Genomic DNA, 18,874 nt, shown 5'->3' on the forward strand with positions numbered 1-18,874 from the left:
GAGAAGACACACAAATGGCCAAGTATATGAAAAATTGCTCAATATCAATTATCATCAGGAAAATGCAAATCAAAACCACAATAAGATATCACCTCACTCCTGTTAGAATGCCTACTATCAGAAAGACAAAAGATAACAAGTGCTGGTGAGGATGTGGAGAAAGAGGAACCCTTGCACACTGTTGATGGGAATATAAATAGTTCGGCCACTGTGGAAATCAGTCTGAGATTTCTCAAAGAACTTAAAATAGAACTACTCTTTGATCCAGCAACTCCACTGCTGGGTATATACCCAAAGGAGTATAAATTGTTCTACCATAAGGACACATGCACATGCATGTTCATTGCAGCACTGTTCACAATAGCAAAGACATGAAATCAACCTAGATGCCCATCAATGGTAAACTGGATAAAAAATATGGTATACATACATGATATAATACCACACAGTCATAAAAAAGAATAAAATCATGTCCTTTGCAGCAATATGAATGGAGCTGGAAGCCATTATCCTAAACAAACTAACACAGGAACAGAAAACCAAATACCACATGTTCACACTTATAAGTGGGAGCAAAACATTGAGTACACGTAGACAGAAAAATGGGAACAACAGACATCAGGGCCTATTTGAGGGTGGAGGTTTGGAGGAGAGTGAGGAATGAAAAACTACCTATCAGGTACTATGCTGATTACCTGGGTGACAAAATTATCTGTACACCAAACCCCTACGACATGCAAGTTATCCATGTAACAAACCTGCACACATACCCCCTGACCTAAAATAAAAGTTAGAAAGGAAAAAAAGTTTTTTAATTAAAATTAAAATTTTAAAAAAGTCAATGAAAAGATATATGACAAAAGTTCAGCAAAGGCAGTTATTTCTTTGAGATAAATAACACAAAATTGATAACTCCCAATAGACTAAGAAAAAAGAAGAAAAACACAAATTCTCAGGAATGCAACACAAATATCAGGAATGAAAAAGGGACATCAACAGAGCTTACAGATACAGTCATGCACTGCATAATGATGTTTGGTCAAAGACGGACTGCATATACAATGGTGGTCCCATAAGATTACCATGGAGCTGAAAAGTTCTCACTGCCTAGTAACGTCTTGACAATCCTGACCCTGTGTAGGCCTAGGCTAGTGTGTGTGTTTGTATCTTAGTGTTTTTTTTGTTTGTCCGCCTCCGGTTCAGCCTTCTTCTGCCTCAGCCTCTCCGAGTACTGGGCTACAGGCCCGCCACCACACCCGGTTAATTTTTTGTATTCCGTGGTCTCGATCTCCTGACCTCGTGATCCGCCCCCCTCGGCCTCCCAAAGTGCTGGGATTACAAGCGTGAGCCACCGCGCCCGGCCTGTATCTTAGTTTTTAACAAAAAAGTTTAAAAAGTAAAAAATAAAAAAATTTAAACCAGACGAAAGCTTAAAGAATAAGAATATAAAGGAAAAAATCATATACGTATATTTCAGACAGGGTCTCACTCTGTCACCCAGGTTGGAGTGCGGGGCGTGATCACAACTTACTGCAGCCTCAACCTCCTGGGCTCAAGCGATCCTCCCACCTGTCAGGCCGCCACATAGCTGGGACTACAGGTGTGCAGCTCTATGTGAAAAAATAATCGTGTATAGCTGTACAATATGTTCATGTTTAAAGCTGTTATTACAAAAGAGTCAAAAAGTTTTAAAAATTAGTTTATAAAGTAAAAAAATTACAGTAAGCTAAGGCTAATTTGTTATTGAAAAAAACATTTTTCTTTGTAAATCTAGTGTAGCCTGAGTGTCTAGTGTTTACAAAATCTACAGTAGTGTATGGTAATGTCCTACGCCTTCACATTCACTCATCACTGGCTCACCCAGAGCAACTTCCACTCCTGCACGCTCCATTCATGGTAAGTGCCTTGCACAGATGGACCATTCTTCATCTTTTATACTGCATTTTCACTGTATCTTTTCTATGTTTAGGTATATTTAGATGCATAAACACTTACCATTGTGTTACAATTGCTTACAGTATTCAGTTATAGTCTCATGCTGTGCAGTTTTGTAGCCCAGGAGAAATAGGCTATACCATATAGCCTAGGTGTGTGTGGTAGGCTATGCCATCTGGATTTGTAAGCACACTCTAAGATGCTCACACAATGATGAAATCACCTAATGACACGTTTCTCAGAATCTATCCCTGTCATCAAGTGACACATGACTGTCATTTATATATATAATATGAGGATATTATGAATAACTTTATATCAATAAATTAGACAATTCAATGAAATGAGAAAATTCCCAAACATAAAAGACAACACAAATTATCAAACTGATTAGAAGAAATTGAAAATTAGAATAGCCCAATTTTTATGACAAATTGAACCTTATTGAAAACTTTCCGCAAGGGAATGACAAGCATTCAATTCAGAATATTTGCTAATTGGGAGGGGAGGTGACAGGCACTGGATGGGCAACAGGGACCGTGAAGCCACTGCTAATTCCTTCTTTCTTCACCTGTGTGGTGAGAACACAGGTGTTCACTTTGTTGAAGTAAGGAGCAGTATAGAGTTTCTGTTTACAGCGGGTTCCAAGGTGAGGGGACTACATGAGCAGAGTGGGCCTTCACGTTGCATGCCCTATCTAGATTTCTGATGTTTGCAGTCTCTCCAGGATGGCAATCTAGTGCTCTGAGTGTAGGGGGCTGGGGGGCGGGGGGGGCAGGAGAAGGGATGTGTGCATGGACCTCTTCCATATATGCAAGGCAGAGTGGCACAGGAACCACCTGTAACATTTCTTATGTGCTTGGTAAACGTGGTGGGCAAAAGTGAGCCCATCTGGCCCAGAGCCCATCAGGCAGAATGGAGGGTGGCTCAGGTAGATGCAGGTGGATTGCCGCCTGGGGTGGAGGTGGAAACAGCGGCATCACCGTGGCATCAGCCTGGTAGGGATATGTTCCGAAGCTGATATGCCACACCTGCATACTGTTTATGCGACAATGATGACATCGGCAGTCACATCAGGCTTGGCACACCAAGAGGAAGGACTAGCCCCGCCCTTGTCAGCACGGCTCACATTCAATCTTCCTGGAAATAAGAACTCCGCAGAGATGGAAAAGGAGCTTGGAAATGAAGTCCTGAATTGGACTGGGACCCAGTATAAATCGTGAATTGACTGAGAAATCATTGGATTGGATTCTGACCTTGACTGGCTAAGGTGAGGTTTTTCCTCTACTAAACAAAAATGAGTACATCTAATCTAGGATCAGTTACAGTAAAATGAAATTACCATGTTAGCCCACGTAAGTCTGTGACTACACAATTAATCTCCACACCACACCACAATGAAGTACTCTGTACAAATGCACTCTCTATGGTGCTGCATATGCCACATTGAATTAATACCTGGAGCTGCACCCTAAGTAGACAGACATAATCTACAATGTCCCAATTAGTTGGTTAAATGAGAAAACATAGAAAATGTGTAGTAGTAAATACTTCTGCTTTCCTAAATATTTAGATACCAACATAAAGTCTGCAGAGACCAAAACGATTAATATGATGGTCAACATCTTGGTTAATAGAAAATCAATTGGAAGTAAAACTTTAAACTCTATGTCTACTAAAAAATACAAAAAAAAAATTAGGTAGGCATGGTGATGGGCACCTGTAATCCCAGCTACTCAGGAGGCTGTGGCCGGAGAATCGCTTGAACCCGGAAGATGGAGGTTGCAGTGAGCCGAGATTGTGACACTGTACTCCAGCCTGGGCAACAAGAGCAAAAACTCCCTCTCGAAAAAAAAAAAAAAGTAAAACTGATATGTTCTTGTAAATCATCATTGAAGAATAGGGGAAATCCCATAGGGTCAGAGACAGGGTAAATCTTAAGGATGAAAGTGAACCCTACGGAAATAAATATCATTTTATTTAGCTCTAGAGATAATCCAAAACCTATGTGCAGGGAAATGAAATCAAGTGCATATTTAAATTTTCTTTTGTCTCACATGTATCTACATTCTGTTCTTAAATAACTATGTGAGACAGGGCAGGTGTTGATGTGCACATTTTACACAGCACAAAATGCTTATCAGCACATACACGAAACACGGGTAGGAGATCATTTCAGCACCAAACAGAACAAGGCAGAAGAACATTTTACTACAAGGTGTTTTTGCCCTCAATCCTGTGTTTTTTCTGTCTTGGCATGGATTCTTCATGCTACCGCACTTAGGATGAATTATTTCCATATAATATACATAGCCAGGTATAGAAGTTTATACAGACAAGATCCATAGTGTGTGCTTAGGAAATACAGTGCAAACACAGGGCATTGCCATCCCAGGATCTTATGTGTAAGCTTCAAGTTTGACCTCCGATGGCCTCCATCAGACCAACACTAAACCCATTGTGCCTGGATGATGCTTGACTGTGAAAGAATATTGCAAAAGAACTTCCCACACATGTTAAGGAAGAGAATCTGGGGGAAATTATGGCAGAACATAACTAAACAGAAGACAGATTTTTAATGTTAACATGTTAGGGTAAGGGAAAAAATAAGCATTTTTCCGATTTGCATCGTTTTTGTCCTTTTCAGAATTTTACAGTTTCACTTTCTCCATTTTGAAAAAGGCAAAGAGGGTACTGGGAAGAGAAACAAAATGCTTATGTGAGTGAAAAATAGATCTGAGAGGTTGAGGAACTGGGGCTGCTGTGTCTGGTAGAGGATCTGATATATAAAGCAACTTTATAAAGACAATACAAACTAGTTATATATCATTGTGTGCAAATGAGCAGGAAAAGGTTTTAATAGCCCTATGAAAGAAGATGACTAAATAGGTCTGATTAAACCAGGTATTAAGAGAGTGAGTCTGTCCTGCTGATCTTTTATAACAGAAACATAGATAGGAAATGAAAACATCTCGAATGATTTTACTTCTCAGTGATTTTGATTACTCTTCTATTTTAGACCAATTATTTTGCATTTCTTATAGAAGTATATGAGGTGATTTAACATTAATATGTAAAAAAATTGCAACATTCCTAACTTCCTTAAAGGATGATTAGTCATATTTTTAGAAATAGAATTTGTATATATCACACCATACCTGTTCCTGAGAATAAAGAATCTCTTTTCCCAGCTTTTATTTAGTCGATCTGCTTCCCTCCTAAACCTATAATAAATTTACAGGTGGTTAAATATTGTATTAGTTACAAATGAACATTATGTCTCATTACCAGTGCCTTTTACTCTATTACCGGTACCTTTCCACCTTCTTTTTCTCATTCTCTAAATTTGCCTTTAATGCTTCTATTTGAGACTCCAAACCATGTTTGTCTTCAACCTTTCAATAGAAAATATATCACAAAGTTAATTACACAAACAATATATCTTGTTTCTCCATAAATCTGAAAAGACTATTTCTATAAATAGTATGCATATTCTAACTACTATCAAAAATAATTTGAGGCGGGGCACGGTAGCTCATGCCTGTAATCCCAACATTTTGGGAAGCCAAGGTGGGAGGATGGCTTGAGCCTAGGAGTTTGAGACCAGTCTGGGCAATATAGTTGGACCTTGTCTCCACAAAAAATTAAAAATTAACAAGGCATGGTGGTGTGCACCTGTAGTCCCAGCTACTTGGGAGGCTGACGAGGGAGAATTACGTAAGCCCAGGAGGTCGAAGCTGCAGTGAGCTGTGATCACGTCACTGCACTCCAGCCTGAATGACAGAACAAGACCCTGTCTCAAAAAAAATTTTTTTTCGAGAGAACAATGAGTTATATTTACTTGTAAATTACCATACATAGGAATGGTTTAAGATCCCATGACTCTATTTCCTATAAATGGTGAACTTAGAAGCAGTTAGCTCTAAACCATATTACAAAGCAACCAAAATTGATCATCAGCCCCACAAGCTGCCCCGTTTTGTAAATTGTAAATCGTGTTTTGTAAATTGTAAATTGTGTTTTCCTTCACTTACTGTGGCCTCTCCATCTCTTCGTCATAGGCAGCAGCTTCCCCCAGTTACTCATTTCCTCCTTCTATCAAAACAGTTCTCAAGAAAGGATCTTACCAACTCAATCACAGTAGAGCTTTATACCATTTATCAATAATGTTTATATTTTGCAAGAGGACAAAGTTTCAGCAAAATGAGTGAATCTCTAATAGTTGAATTGTAGGCATATCATGAATGAGAGAGACTTCCATGGATATGGCAGAGATGTGCTACAGAATAATACTAAAGAGGCAATCAGGTCTTGTATCTCTTCACAAGGCTAATCCTCGGTGTAGCTTCCAAAGTCATTGCTACTTTCTAAGCATAGCCAGCATCAATATAAACAATAACTAGGTTCGTAATAATGGTCATATTAGTCATTATTATACCTTAGATCCTGATATTTTCATCTTCTTTTCTTCTTCATGTGTCCCAATAGGTGTTGCATAGCTTATCTGGAAAGAAAATAAACCAAGGAAAGTATAAATTTTCAAATTAATGCATAACAATGTGGCTTTTCTGCAGCTTTGAGAAAGAGAACTGAGACTTACAATATGGTAACCATAGTCCCCTGGCCATCTTCACTGTCTTATATAATTTAGATAATTCAGTGTTTATATGTATAATTTGCCATTGGACAATGGCAGCCCATTGAAAACAATTTTCCTATTAATAATACCAGTTTTTTAAAAATGCATTTTATTATAGTCTCGCTTCCATTGTATCTGTTTTGCTTTCAAAAAAATCCTACTAGAAAGGTGCTAGATCTCTTGGATCTATTCTCCATATTTTAACTTTTTTCATTATTTCTGTCTGCCATTTTGCACTATGTTCTAGGAAATTTTCTTCACTTTATCTTTCAGATTATTAAGTCTTAAGCTGTGTCAGTTTTATTATTCAGCCTGCCTATTGCCTTTTTTTCAAAGTTTTATTTGTTCCTTTTAATAAATTGTTCTTTGGTTCAGACTGTGCCTTTTTCATAGCTCCCTGTCCTTGTTAATGGAAAAAAGTTTCTTTTGAATGTCTCCCAAAATATTTTTCACTGAAATAATATATTTTAAATTTTTGTCTGTTCCCTGAATTAACTGTTTCAGGCAGGGCCAAGTGCTTTTCTTGTTCTCTTTGTTCACTCCGTAAATATTTGCTGAATGTTTATGATATGCCAACAATTGTTTAAGCACTGGAGATACAATAGAAAACAAAATTGAGCTAAAGTAGAGAAGGCAGATTTGAGAGAAATTACAAAAGAGGTAAAATTTAGGTGACTTTTTGAGTGAGGACAGAGTTGCCTGAAATTTCTCATTTGGGCAAGTAGATGGAGAATGATCCTATTCACTAAGAACAAACAATAAGAATAGGAACAATTTTGTGTGCTAGCCTTTTTTTGTTTTGGTTTTCTTTGTTTGTTTTTGATGAATTCAGATTTACCAAAACACTTTGAGTCTCAGGTACCCATGGCCTGTTCGAATGAAAACATGTAATAGGCAACTGATATGGTTTGGCTCTGTGTCCCCACCCAAATCTCATCTTGTAGCTCCCATAATTCCCACGTGTTGTGGGAAAGACCTGGTGGGAGATGACTGAATCATGGTGGCGGGTCTTTCCCATGCTGTTCTCAAGGTAGCGAATGGGTCTCATAAGATCTGATGGTTTTAAAAATGGGAGTTTCTCTGCACAAGCTCTCTCTTTGCCTGCTGCCATCCATGTAAGAAGTGAGTTGCTCCTCCTTGCCTTCTGCCATGATTGTGAGGCCTCCCCAGCCATGTGGAACTGAAAGTCCATTAAACCTCTTCTTCCCAGTCTCAGGTATGTCTTTATCAGCGATGTGAAAACAGACTAATATAGCAACTGAGACAGGGCCTGGAATTTGAGAGAGGGGTTGATCCTAGAGATATAATTTGGGATTCATCAGTACTTGGGTTGAAGCTAAAGATTTGGATAAGGCCATTCATCAGAAAAGTGGGGGTCACCAAAGTGACATGAGACGGACACTTTTTGGAATCCCTCCACCTATTTGTTCTCAAAAGGCACAATCCACTTGAACCACCTCTTTGCCCAGGGTACAAGGGATAGAGAGTGAGTTCACTGCCATTTGATTAACAGTAGTCCAAGGAAATCACCGGGGGAAGATCCTCAGGCCCAGGGTCAGGGAGAACATTTGCCATTATGCTAAAAAAAAATTAACCCAAATTAAAAAAATTAATCCCCAGAAAATTAGGAAAACAAATCAGTAGAATAAAATAAGTTTCCATGTACAAAGACATTAATATACTTATTTCACTATATCCAAAGTTACATCAGTGATTGAATGCTTATTTAAAAAAAAACTGTGTTTAAATTTATGTACAGTAGAAATTAGTTTCAATTTTTAAGGCTCCCTATTCCCAGCTCTCATATAATGATCAACTATGTAATAACTAGAGATAAGTCCATTCTAAAGTCTATCTTCTGTAAAGCAAATAATTATTCAATCTCTCCAAAAGACAACACTATTATGATGATGAAGCTAACATCTCTTTTCATTAAAAAAAGAGAAAAAAAGCATCACACGTAGACTAGAGTGTTTGCTCTCCAGTTTGAGTTGAACTTTCAACTTTGCTGCAACATGGTCTATTGAATCCTGGCTCTGTCCACATTAAACTGTCATTTTGTTTTGCCAGCTGCTGACATTCCACTTTCTCTGGAATACACACACTGGTCTTTATGTGGTCACTTCATTGACAGGTGCAAACACTGGACTCATAATAGATTGAGGTGAAAATGAGTGTTAATATTAAAATAAAAGTAATTAACTTCCTAAGTAGGAAAACACAAACACAAATTAAATAATTGTAAAGATAATAACATACTGTAATTTAACAAAATGTGTGTTTTTTTGAGACAGAGTTTCACTCTTGTTGCCCAGGCTGGAGTGCAATGGCACAATCTCAGCTCACTGCAACCTCTGCCTCCCGGGTTCAAGCGATTCTCCTGCCTCAGCCTCCCGAGTAGCTGGGATTACAGGTGCCTGCCACCACCCCTGGCTAATTTTTTTGTATTTTTAGTAGAGACGGGGTTTCGCCATGTTGGCCACGCTGGTCTTGAACTCCTGACCTCAGATGATCCACCCACCTTGGCCTCCTAAAGTGCTGAGATTAGAGGCATGAGCCACCACTACCGGCTGTGATTTAAAATAATTTATTATAAATATTTCTCATTCTCTTTTGTATTTGTATATACGTTTATAATTAAAAGTTCGCAAAGTAAGAAATAAAGGTTCATTTATAATGGAAGTTATGATTTTTAAATTTGCTTCCCATTTTTAAGCACTTACATCATATTTTTAAAAATTTAACAAATATACTATTCTAAATTAGAATAGTAGCCAGGGTTTGGCATAACAGAAGAAGCAAATTATGTTTATTAACTGCCGTAAGATTAACTACATTCCTTATCATACCCTCACATCTCTGTTTTCTTTTTCTTATCAAGAGTCAGTCCATTTAATTTCCACAAACATCTCTCTTATGAAACTTCAGTCATTTTCTCTGGGCTTAATGAAAGGTATTTTGCCTTTTACCTCTATACCCTTTAAATTGTCGAATATATTTATATTACCATTAAAGTAGTCTTTCTGACTCATCATGATGAAAAATGATTTTTCCTCTTTAAAACCTCAATCACTTTGACTTTCATATTAACATTTTTTAACCTGCCATGCAAACAACTACTTTTGAACACCAGTAATGTGCCAGTTGGTAGGAAGTGGCCAGGGAGATGAGGGGCTAATAGAAACACACGAAACAAGGACCAACCTCATGCACCTACAATTTGGAGAGAAGAGGCTGAGAATTAGGAACACTGAGAATAAAATATGAGGCTGTGTGCGGAAACACTAGTCATGACGGGCGCCAAAAATCAAAACAAAACATTTATCTACATATATCACTTGTGAATTTTCTTCTAATAAAATTGTTAAGGTAGGCAAATCTTTAAAAAATAGGACAAGACTTTCTTCATTTGATGTCCCCAAAGGTGCCACTCCATGTTTACCAAGGGGCTCTGAGGCATCTTGGTAGAATGACTGGGCTGTGAAGCCATACAGGATTTAGGCTGATCCAGGCCTATATGCAACTCTCAAGCATTTCTCAAAGGTTCAGAAGGCCACAAAAGTCTGTCTGGGCCTGGCTTCCTCACCTGGCTCTAGACCATCCTAGACCTTGTGTTCATGTGTTCACTGCAGGAAGTCATCTATGCAAAAGCAGAATACACATCTATTAAACTATTCACTCCAGAAAATTTGTGACCAGGTCGCTTCAGTGATAGGAATGTGTCTATTAAATATGATGAAGCCATTGTTTATAACAGAAAAAAAAAAGAAACAATATCTCAGGAAGGCACTGGTAAATTGACACGAATTGGTTATGTAACTTGTGCTACTTCTGTGGGGTGAAATACATATAGCACATATAACTGATTATATAAATTCAATGGTATGGAACGATGTTATCCGCATCCCGTCGAAAATGAAAATCTGCATTAAGACTTGTCTGGAAGGGTGGTAATGAGAGGTTTTCAGTGATCATCTTTGGGTGGCAGGATTTTCTTAAAAATTTTCTTTTGGCATTTCCTCATTGAGCAAATTTTGTATAATAAGTATGTATCAGTTTTGTGAGTTATTTTCTTCAAGACAGAGTTTGCTCCATAGCTCAGGCTGGAGTGCAGTGGCATGATCTTGGCTCACTGCAGCCTCCACCTCCCCAGCTCAAGTGATCCTCCCACCTCCATCTCCCAAGTAACTGGAACTACAGGTGTGCACCACCATGCCCGGCTAATTTTTGTATTTTTTGTAGAGAAGAAGTCTTGCTATGTTCCCCAGGCTGGTCTTGAACTCCTGGGCTCAAGCAATCCTCCTGCCTGGGCCTTCCAAAGTGCTGGAATATTACAGGCATGAGCTTCTGTGCCTGGTCCTGTATCCGTTTTATTAAAAAAATTCAGACTCCCTGGCTCCCGCTTAGGAAGCAAAAAAATGCCATTCCAACAGTAAAAACAAGAAAAATCTAGATAAACTACAAAATAACAACTTTTCTTGAACCCATCAGAGAGCTGGGGTCACACCCAGGTAACCTAAATTCCAAAGAGGAACAAGGCCCTCAGAAGAGAGACGAGAGCCATGAACAGTTCATAGGTCTCGTCTACAGCTGAAGAAGCACCATGCCAGCTTTAACACAAGCTTGTAAGAAGAATAAGCTAAAATATAAAGAACTTCTGAAGATCAAATGTTGGTGAGCAGGGCAGTCTGAAGTAGCTGGGGGCACATGTTAAAAGTGGAGCTTGCACTGACTCACAAGTTTTTTTTTTTTTTTCCTGTCCCTTACCAGACACTCATGAGAAAAATTGAGGGCAGAGCAATTTTGAAAGGAGTCACTGTTGATGGTGCAGACTTGAGGAGGGAATCAGCAGCTACTGCAGGAAAATCACCTTCCCTGGTCCGTTCTATCCTAGGATGTGAAAGTCTTAAGCCTCTGGGAGAGGGGAAGCAAACTCCCTGGCCAACCAGGCTCAAAGAAGGTGATCAGTGGTTGATGCTGTGAAGAAGTGTTAGGTATCAAATCCCATTTATTTCTCCCAGGCTACTCCTTTCTCAGAAGGAAAAGTTTTCAACTGCTGGGATGGGCAGCAGAATCTCTTGCTCACAGCTCAAAAATGGAGATATATTATGTCAATGGGAAAAACAAAAGAAACAGGTTGCTCCCCTAGGGGAAGGGAATGGTAATTGTCTTGGACCTTCAACTCTATGCTAATACCAAGTGGAGGTGTCCTACTATTGCAGGAAGGACAGGAAACTCCTGCCCAAGACCAACTTCAGATACAAGGCAGAGTGAACTGCCCCAGGGAAGAGGGGCAAGAATGCTGAGAAAGTCCACCTCTGGGGCCTGAGCATACAACACTTCTGAAAGTCTGAGTTTGGATTAGAACCACAGAGAATGCTCTCTACCTTCACTCATGGAGCACCAAGCAATAGCAGTGCACTACTGAGGCATGGATAAGAGCATAGAGGCAGATCTTCTCTATGCACAGGTGGACAGGTTCTATAAGCTGAGGGTAGAGTGGTAGTCAGAGAAAAGCACTCTGTGATCCCAACTCCCACTCTAGTCACATACCCACCACAAAAAGAATATCAAAACTGTTGCCTGGTGCAGTGGCTTACACCTGTAATCCCAGCACTTTGGGGGGCCAAGGCAGGAGAATCCCTTGAGCTTGGGAGTTCGAGAACAGCCTGGGCAATACGGCGAAATTCTATCTCTATAAAAAATACAAAAGTTAGCTGGGCATAGTGGCATGTGACTGTAGTCTCAGCTGCTTGGGAGGCTGAGGTGGGAGGATGGCCTGAACCCAGGAGACAGACATTTCAGTGAGCTGAGATCACAGCACTGCACTCCAACCTGGGTGACAGAGCCAGACTCTGTTTTTTTTTTTTAAATAAAAAACTGTGGTCCAGTAGAAGTAACCATAGCAACAACCAAACTCAGCTCAACTTTGGTTAGATTGTCCCAACCTGTCACAGTAGTCATACACCCCCCCACACACACACATGTATGTATACACACATATGTGTATGGGTGTGTATATGTATAGTCTCATAAGAGACAGGTTATTTCCATGTATGAATACAATTTATTTCAATCTCTACTATTCTACACATGATGTCCAGCATTCAATCAGAAATATGAGGCAGCTTGCTGGAACAGGCTGGACGGTGCCAGCCATGTTAGGTGGTTGTACCATGTGGCCTCTGGCATCCCCATTGCCAACCATAGGTGAGCTCTCAGTGCACTGGTGGCCTGGCATGCTGCTTGAACTATAGCTCTGTCAGCATGTGATGATGCCATCCCATACCAATTTGGCTACTGGAATCCCTAGTAGTAAAGTAAAATACTCAAGGGTCTCCAGCACAGACAGTGGCTACACTGACCTCCTAAGGTTTAAAAAAGGCCTTCCCAAGATGCCTTAGAAGGCCATTGCAGTCGCCACTGTGCTGTTTCTGATTGGCACCTTTCTATTATCATAGGCTGCCTCCTACGGTCGGGCTACATCAGCAAAGTGGGGACAGACTAGGCTGTTCCAGTTCTGATCACTGGCAATTTGGTGTTCCTGCCAAATGCATCCAAAAGCTACCAGGGTTACTCCTACCATGACCTTCCAGACTTTGATGACTAGCACCCACCTCAGCCCTGAGAAGAGTCACAGTGGAACTGCACCCGGCTTTAAGATTCTGAGTAGAAACTATGTCTAAGGGCTAAAGAATTCTGCAGTTTGCAGATGTTTAATAAAACATTGGCCAGATTTTATGGGTCTATTCCAAAGATGTTAACTGAGCTTACAATCAGATCATTCAGACATGGTCTATTTTTCGTCTCCTGGCCCTGACAAAAAGCTGCTGACAAGGTTTTCCCCAGGAATATGGAACATGGAGGAATAGCAATGTTCATTGTCTGGAAAAATGGGAACTTATTCTGTAAAGGAATGTGTTGTCTTCACCATCCTATTTAGAGTTCAACACTTCTTTTAAATAGTCTTGATTGTCAATTTTTTCTTGTAGCAAATGAAAGAATACAGTATGACTTTTTAAAATTACTAGGTAATTTATTTTTAAAATATCTAAGTATCTTATCTCCTACACTTATTTCTACCTTCATGTTCTAGTGGAAAATGATGGTAAAATCAAATGTCGGTGAGAGTCCATCTGTAATATTTTTTATTTGCTTTCTTATCGACAGCATCTGGGAATTCTTCAAACCACAGAGCAAGTTTTCAAAATGTAAACACTTTAAACACTTTCTCTGTTTACCAATCTTTAGTGAGCTCTAATTTGGTTCACCAATAGACTGGGCAGCATAAAATTTGGGTCATTCTGTCCTTTGTATATCAAGCTATTCTGTATATCATGCCTTTAAGGATTGGACTTTTGGCTGTTTCCTAATGAAAAATGCAGAGAAGTGGTTCTTATTTAGAGTTGATAACCCTAGAGCTAGCACCTAATATTATGATGGCATTCTGCTAAACATTGCAAGACTCAGCCTGGATCCCTAGAAGACTAGATTGAGTTAGGTTGATTCTATTTCCTAGCTTGCAAAAAGTGACTTATATTCAAAGTAAATTAAAATGTCAAAACAAAACCAAACAAAAGACAGACAAAAAGGCAAGGAAAAAAAATCCATCGTTGGGAGACAAAGCAATAAACAGAACCAGACTCAAAGATGACCCATATCTTGGAACTATCAGATAAAGACTTTGAAAGAACTATAATCAAAATGTTAGAGAACCTAGGAGAAAAGGTGAACAACATGCATGATAAACAATAGACAGGGAATTTCATCAGAGAGGTGGAAAATGTAAAAAAGAATCAAATGGAAATACTAGAAATAAACCAGGCAACAATCAAGATGAAGAATTTGTTGGATGGGCTCATCAGTAGACTCAATATAACTGAAAAAAGTAATCAGTGAATTTGAAGGTAGGTAAAAAAAGACAACTCTCCAAACTGAAACAAAGAAAAAAAGCAGTTCAAACTTCAATGAGCTGAGCATGTAAGAGTGGTGGAATAACATCAAACAGTCTAGCACAGACATATTCGAAGGCAAAGACATAATTGTAGATAATGTTTAGGAGTTAACAAAAGATATTAAACTACAAATTCAAGAAGTTCAGGATAAATAGAAATAAAGAGATGAAGGAGAGGGGACAAGAAACAACCAAAGATACTTTATTATCCAGCTGTTGAAAAGCAAAGAGAAAGAGAAACTCTTGAAGTCAATCCAAAATAAAAGACATTACAAACAGAGAAACGAAGTTAAAATTTACGGCATACTTCTCGTCAGGAACTATGCAAGCCAAAAGAGGGTGTAGTCATATCTTCAAAGTATTAAAAGAATAAAACTGTCAACGCAGACTCAGAAAATATTTCAGAAAAATATCTATCAAAAATAAAGGCAAAAAAAGGGTTTTTTCCAGACACAAACAAAAACTAAGAGAATTCATTGATAGGAGACCAAAAGGAAGAGGGTGTATGACACCAGATAGAAACCTAGATCTACACAAAGAAATGAAAGCTCTAGAAATGGCATAAATAAAAGTGTCAAATGCAAATCTTACTGTGACAATTATATCAATTTTTGTTACATGAAAATATTTATATTAAACTTTAATTTTTGAAGCATATAACATGTTAGGAACTCTAAAGAACTGTCCCTTTGATGGGAATATTGGAGAAGATTATCCAAAGGCATTTAGAGCAAGATTCATGGACAGATAGGAGTTCTAAGTGGCTTTCCTGGGAGCTCATAAGAAACACTCTTTACCGCTGAAGACTAAGCTATTTGGTGGGAGATTTCCCACCAGAGGTTCCTATGGATTGCAGTGACTTCTTATTGACCTCTTATCAATCAGCTGCTTGGATGCTTCAGTCTGAAATCTTTTTTATATTACTTTCCTAATGGTTGCTCTCCTAACTTTTCCAGTGGTTGCATAAAAATCTAAACCTTCATATTGAAATCTTTCCAATTTTAATATAAAAAGACCTTTCAAATATGCTTTATTTAATGTAAACCAGACAGAAATCTTATAAATTGTAATTGAATTCGACTTGCAAATTGTCAGCTAGGGAGACAGACCACCAGAATCACACTCGAGGTTGTTTAGGCCTGTAACCATCATTTCTGGTGGAATGAATTCAAATAAATGTTCACTGTATACTTTCAGCCATTGGATTAACTGGACTCCATAGTGCTTCATAGTATTAGGTGTAGATAACTTCTTTTTCTTTTACAGATTTGGAAGAGAAAATGCCATGAAAATTTGGGGAGTCCAATTAATATAAGGGCTGAGATACAGTATCTCAATACCTGCATACACACACACACACACACGCAACAAAGAAATGATTCCCACACTAAAATTGCTGAAGGAGATCCTCAAACTGTTTTTAAGACACATTTTTTTGTTTTGAAACAGGATCTAGCTATATTGTCCTGGCTGGAATGCAGTGGTGGGATCATAGCTCACTGCAGCCTTGACTCCTGGACTCAAACAATCCTCTCACCTCAGCCTCCTGAGTAGCTAGGACCACAGACACACACTAACACACTTGGCTAACTTAAAAAATATTTGTAGAGGCGGGGTCTCACTATGTTGCCCAGGCTGGTCTCAAACTCCTGGCCTCAAGTGATCCTCCCACCTCAGCCTCTCAAAGTGTTGGAATTACAGGTGTGAGCAGCCACCCCTGGACTGTTTTAAAGATTTTTTTAAAGCCTAAAATAAAAGTGTACCTTTATTCCCTAATTAAGCTGCATAAGATAACACAACTTAAGAACTCTGGATTTGGTGAGCAATATATCAATTTGGTGAGATGTCACTGGTTATCTAAGATTGTTCAGATATGCAAATGAGAAGAAATAGTAATAGATGAATCAATAAGAGGAAACAAAGAATTTTAATAGGATCAATTTTCATGATGAACAAGCAGAGATTCCATTGAGGAGAAGAAAGTTAAGAGAGTGTTAAATGAAAAAAGGTTTAAGAACCATCCTTCATGAAAATAAGTTCCTAAAGAAAACAAAATTGATGTGTTATAACTCACATAGACTTATTCCCAGGGTTTGAGGAGAAAGTTGGGATCTGGAGAGACTGGGGTTGGAGAAACTGACAAGTTTGGCCAGGCTAAATCGAAAGACAATGGTCAACAGTCCACTGCCAGCATCTAGAGGGGTGTAGCCATCTCTGGCTTGACTCTGGTGAGCAGTGATTTAATACACCAGGCAGCAGCACTGGCAGATGTGACGATGGCAGTCAGGATGAGTGACAGCATGTCAGATGCTCAGCCTTCCGGGGGAAAGACCCATGTCTGGGTAGTGTCAGGAGTCTGGCCAAATGACCTGGTGTTCAGGACCAGCCTTGACTCCCACTGGGAACTGGAGAGAAATCCACAGCTGAAGCCCCAGCAAATGGAATCAAGCAACACCATGTGAGGGGCAGGGGGTAGGGGGGAGGGTCACCTCGCTGTCTGTGGGCTCCTGAATGTCAGGGATGACATTTCTGCTACCACCAAGTCACTATCATCTGTGGTCAGGACCTCACATCTGTCCCAATGGCTGACAGTGCATAGGGAAGAATAAGGACATTATCCAAATCTTGAATTTATCTATTCCTGATTTCATAGCAAAATCTTCAGTCCTCAGTTTAAGTCACACTCAAACCTAGTGAATGCCACAAATAAAATGTTATAATTGCTTCCCAACAAAATCAATAAGAGCACAAGCATAAACCCCCTTTTCAGTCGGTTTTTGACAACATCTTTTCATGTATCCCACAAATATTAAACGCTATTTTCACTAGAATATTTTCTGTTCCAAATATGCCGAAGGTATTTATTTAATTTATTATCAAACTACCCAGCATAAAATAAGGCAGAAGATGAAAGTCACCTTTTAGCTGGATTTTAAATATATTACTCACATTTTCAATTTTGCTCTCTGAGAGCAGAATCTAAAGATGAATTCATTTTAGTGATAAATGAAAAATGTGATTTTCGATGATTTGACATTTTATCTCTACATTTTAGGGTTATCCATATTATAAAACAAAGATCAAGTATGATAAGGAAAATTCTTCTGTGTCATCATAATCCATCAAAATATAGTAAATATCCTTTGACAACCTCTGAAGATCATGCACATGTACAGGATTGTCCTATCTCTGTTACTGCATTGCCTAGCACTGCCGGATAAACAACGGGTAAAGTGCTAGTTTTCCCACACTGCTCTGCAGCTCCCTTAACTGCCTGCTGTATCAAGCCAAGTCAAGGGAAAAAAGAATGGAATAATGAAACAGTAAGCAGATTATATTGTTTTCTTCTCTAATAGAGCTTATCTTAAATGTGCAATTTAACCAAATAAGAGTTGTATCTAGGAGAAAAATAGGAAATTTCAGAAGAAAAGATCTTTTCTTCAACCATCTAGCCTATAATATTATATAGCTATAGTAATAATTCTATATCCCATAATAACAATTTTTTTTAAATCACTAGCTTGCAAGGTGACTATGGTCATAACTGCAAAATAGTTGCAATACTATTTTACCTAACACTTCTTGAATGTTTAGAAAAAGAAGTTCTAGAGTTTTTATTGAAGTCTTTTATCTGTAGAAATTGCTTTGTATTGAGAGAACTCTAAGAATGGGAACATGACTGACTTTCTCCCATGTCCCATTTCCCACACAGAAGGGCCCTGATTCTTTCTGCAGATCAAAGCATGCACCATATGTTCATCAGTATAGACCAGGTTACCCCATGGAAGCTCAGAAGTCCTACATGGAAGCATGTATTGGGTGCAAGCATAATCAACTAATTACTCAGGGTCGGGAGAGGAAAACCTGAGAATCTATTTTAACCTTGATATATGAAACTTGAGTATTTGAAATGTTTTGCACATATCAAAAAGCAAACTTTACATAAAAGCACTGTACAAATACAAATTTTATGTTGTGAAATCGTTCATTAATAGAAATCAGACAGCTAATGTTCATATCGTATTTTTCAGACTGGCTAAACACTCAGTTTATCACTGTGTGCTCCGCTGTGGGTAGCACGTGTGCTGTTCCCACCGAATGACACAGATTTCAAAAAAATAAGTATGATTAATTAGATACGTTAAATGACTGATGTACAAAGTTCCTGTAACAAGCCCTCCATGTGGTAATTTACACGTGGTAAATATTATAAAACCCTTTAAAGACAATTTTTAATAGGTCCAGCTACCTCCATGGAGTTAAATATTTAAAAGAGGAGCAGGAAAATTATAGCTAGAATGTGTGTATATACGGTAAAGAATAAACCACAGTGGACGGGAATAGAA

General features: G+C 38.7%; 1 protein-coding gene and 1 pseudogene across 1 annotated transcript in view; one reads left to right on the top strand and one right to left on the bottom strand.

Annotated features, from left to right (window-relative positions):
• Positions 1 to 18,874, bottom strand: part of CUNH10orf67 (chromosome unknown C10orf67 homolog) — a 157,705-nt gene that overhangs the window by 51,605 nt on the left and 87,226 nt on the right. The window contains exons 11-13 of the mRNA XM_058432271.1: positions 6,374 to 6,439; positions 5,251 to 5,330; positions 5,094 to 5,159 (exon numbers count right to left, since the gene is read on the bottom strand). Of these exons, the coding sequence (XP_058288254.1) occupies positions 5,094 to 5,159; positions 5,251 to 5,330; positions 6,374 to 6,439 (212 nt within the window). The remainder of the gene's footprint in view (positions 1 to 5,093; positions 5,160 to 5,250; positions 5,331 to 6,373; positions 6,440 to 18,874) is intronic.
• On the top strand, positions 12,847 to 13,184 carry LOC116474764 (transmembrane protein 230-like; annotated as a pseudogene).

The sequence above is a fragment of the Hylobates moloch genome, unplaced genomic scaffold (assembly GCF_009828535.3).
Source record: "Hylobates moloch isolate HMO894 unplaced genomic scaffold, HMol_V3 SCAFFOLD_2, whole genome shotgun sequence".
In the NCBI taxonomy this organism is placed as follows: domain Eukaryota; kingdom Metazoa; phylum Chordata; class Mammalia; order Primates; family Hylobatidae; genus Hylobates; species Hylobates moloch.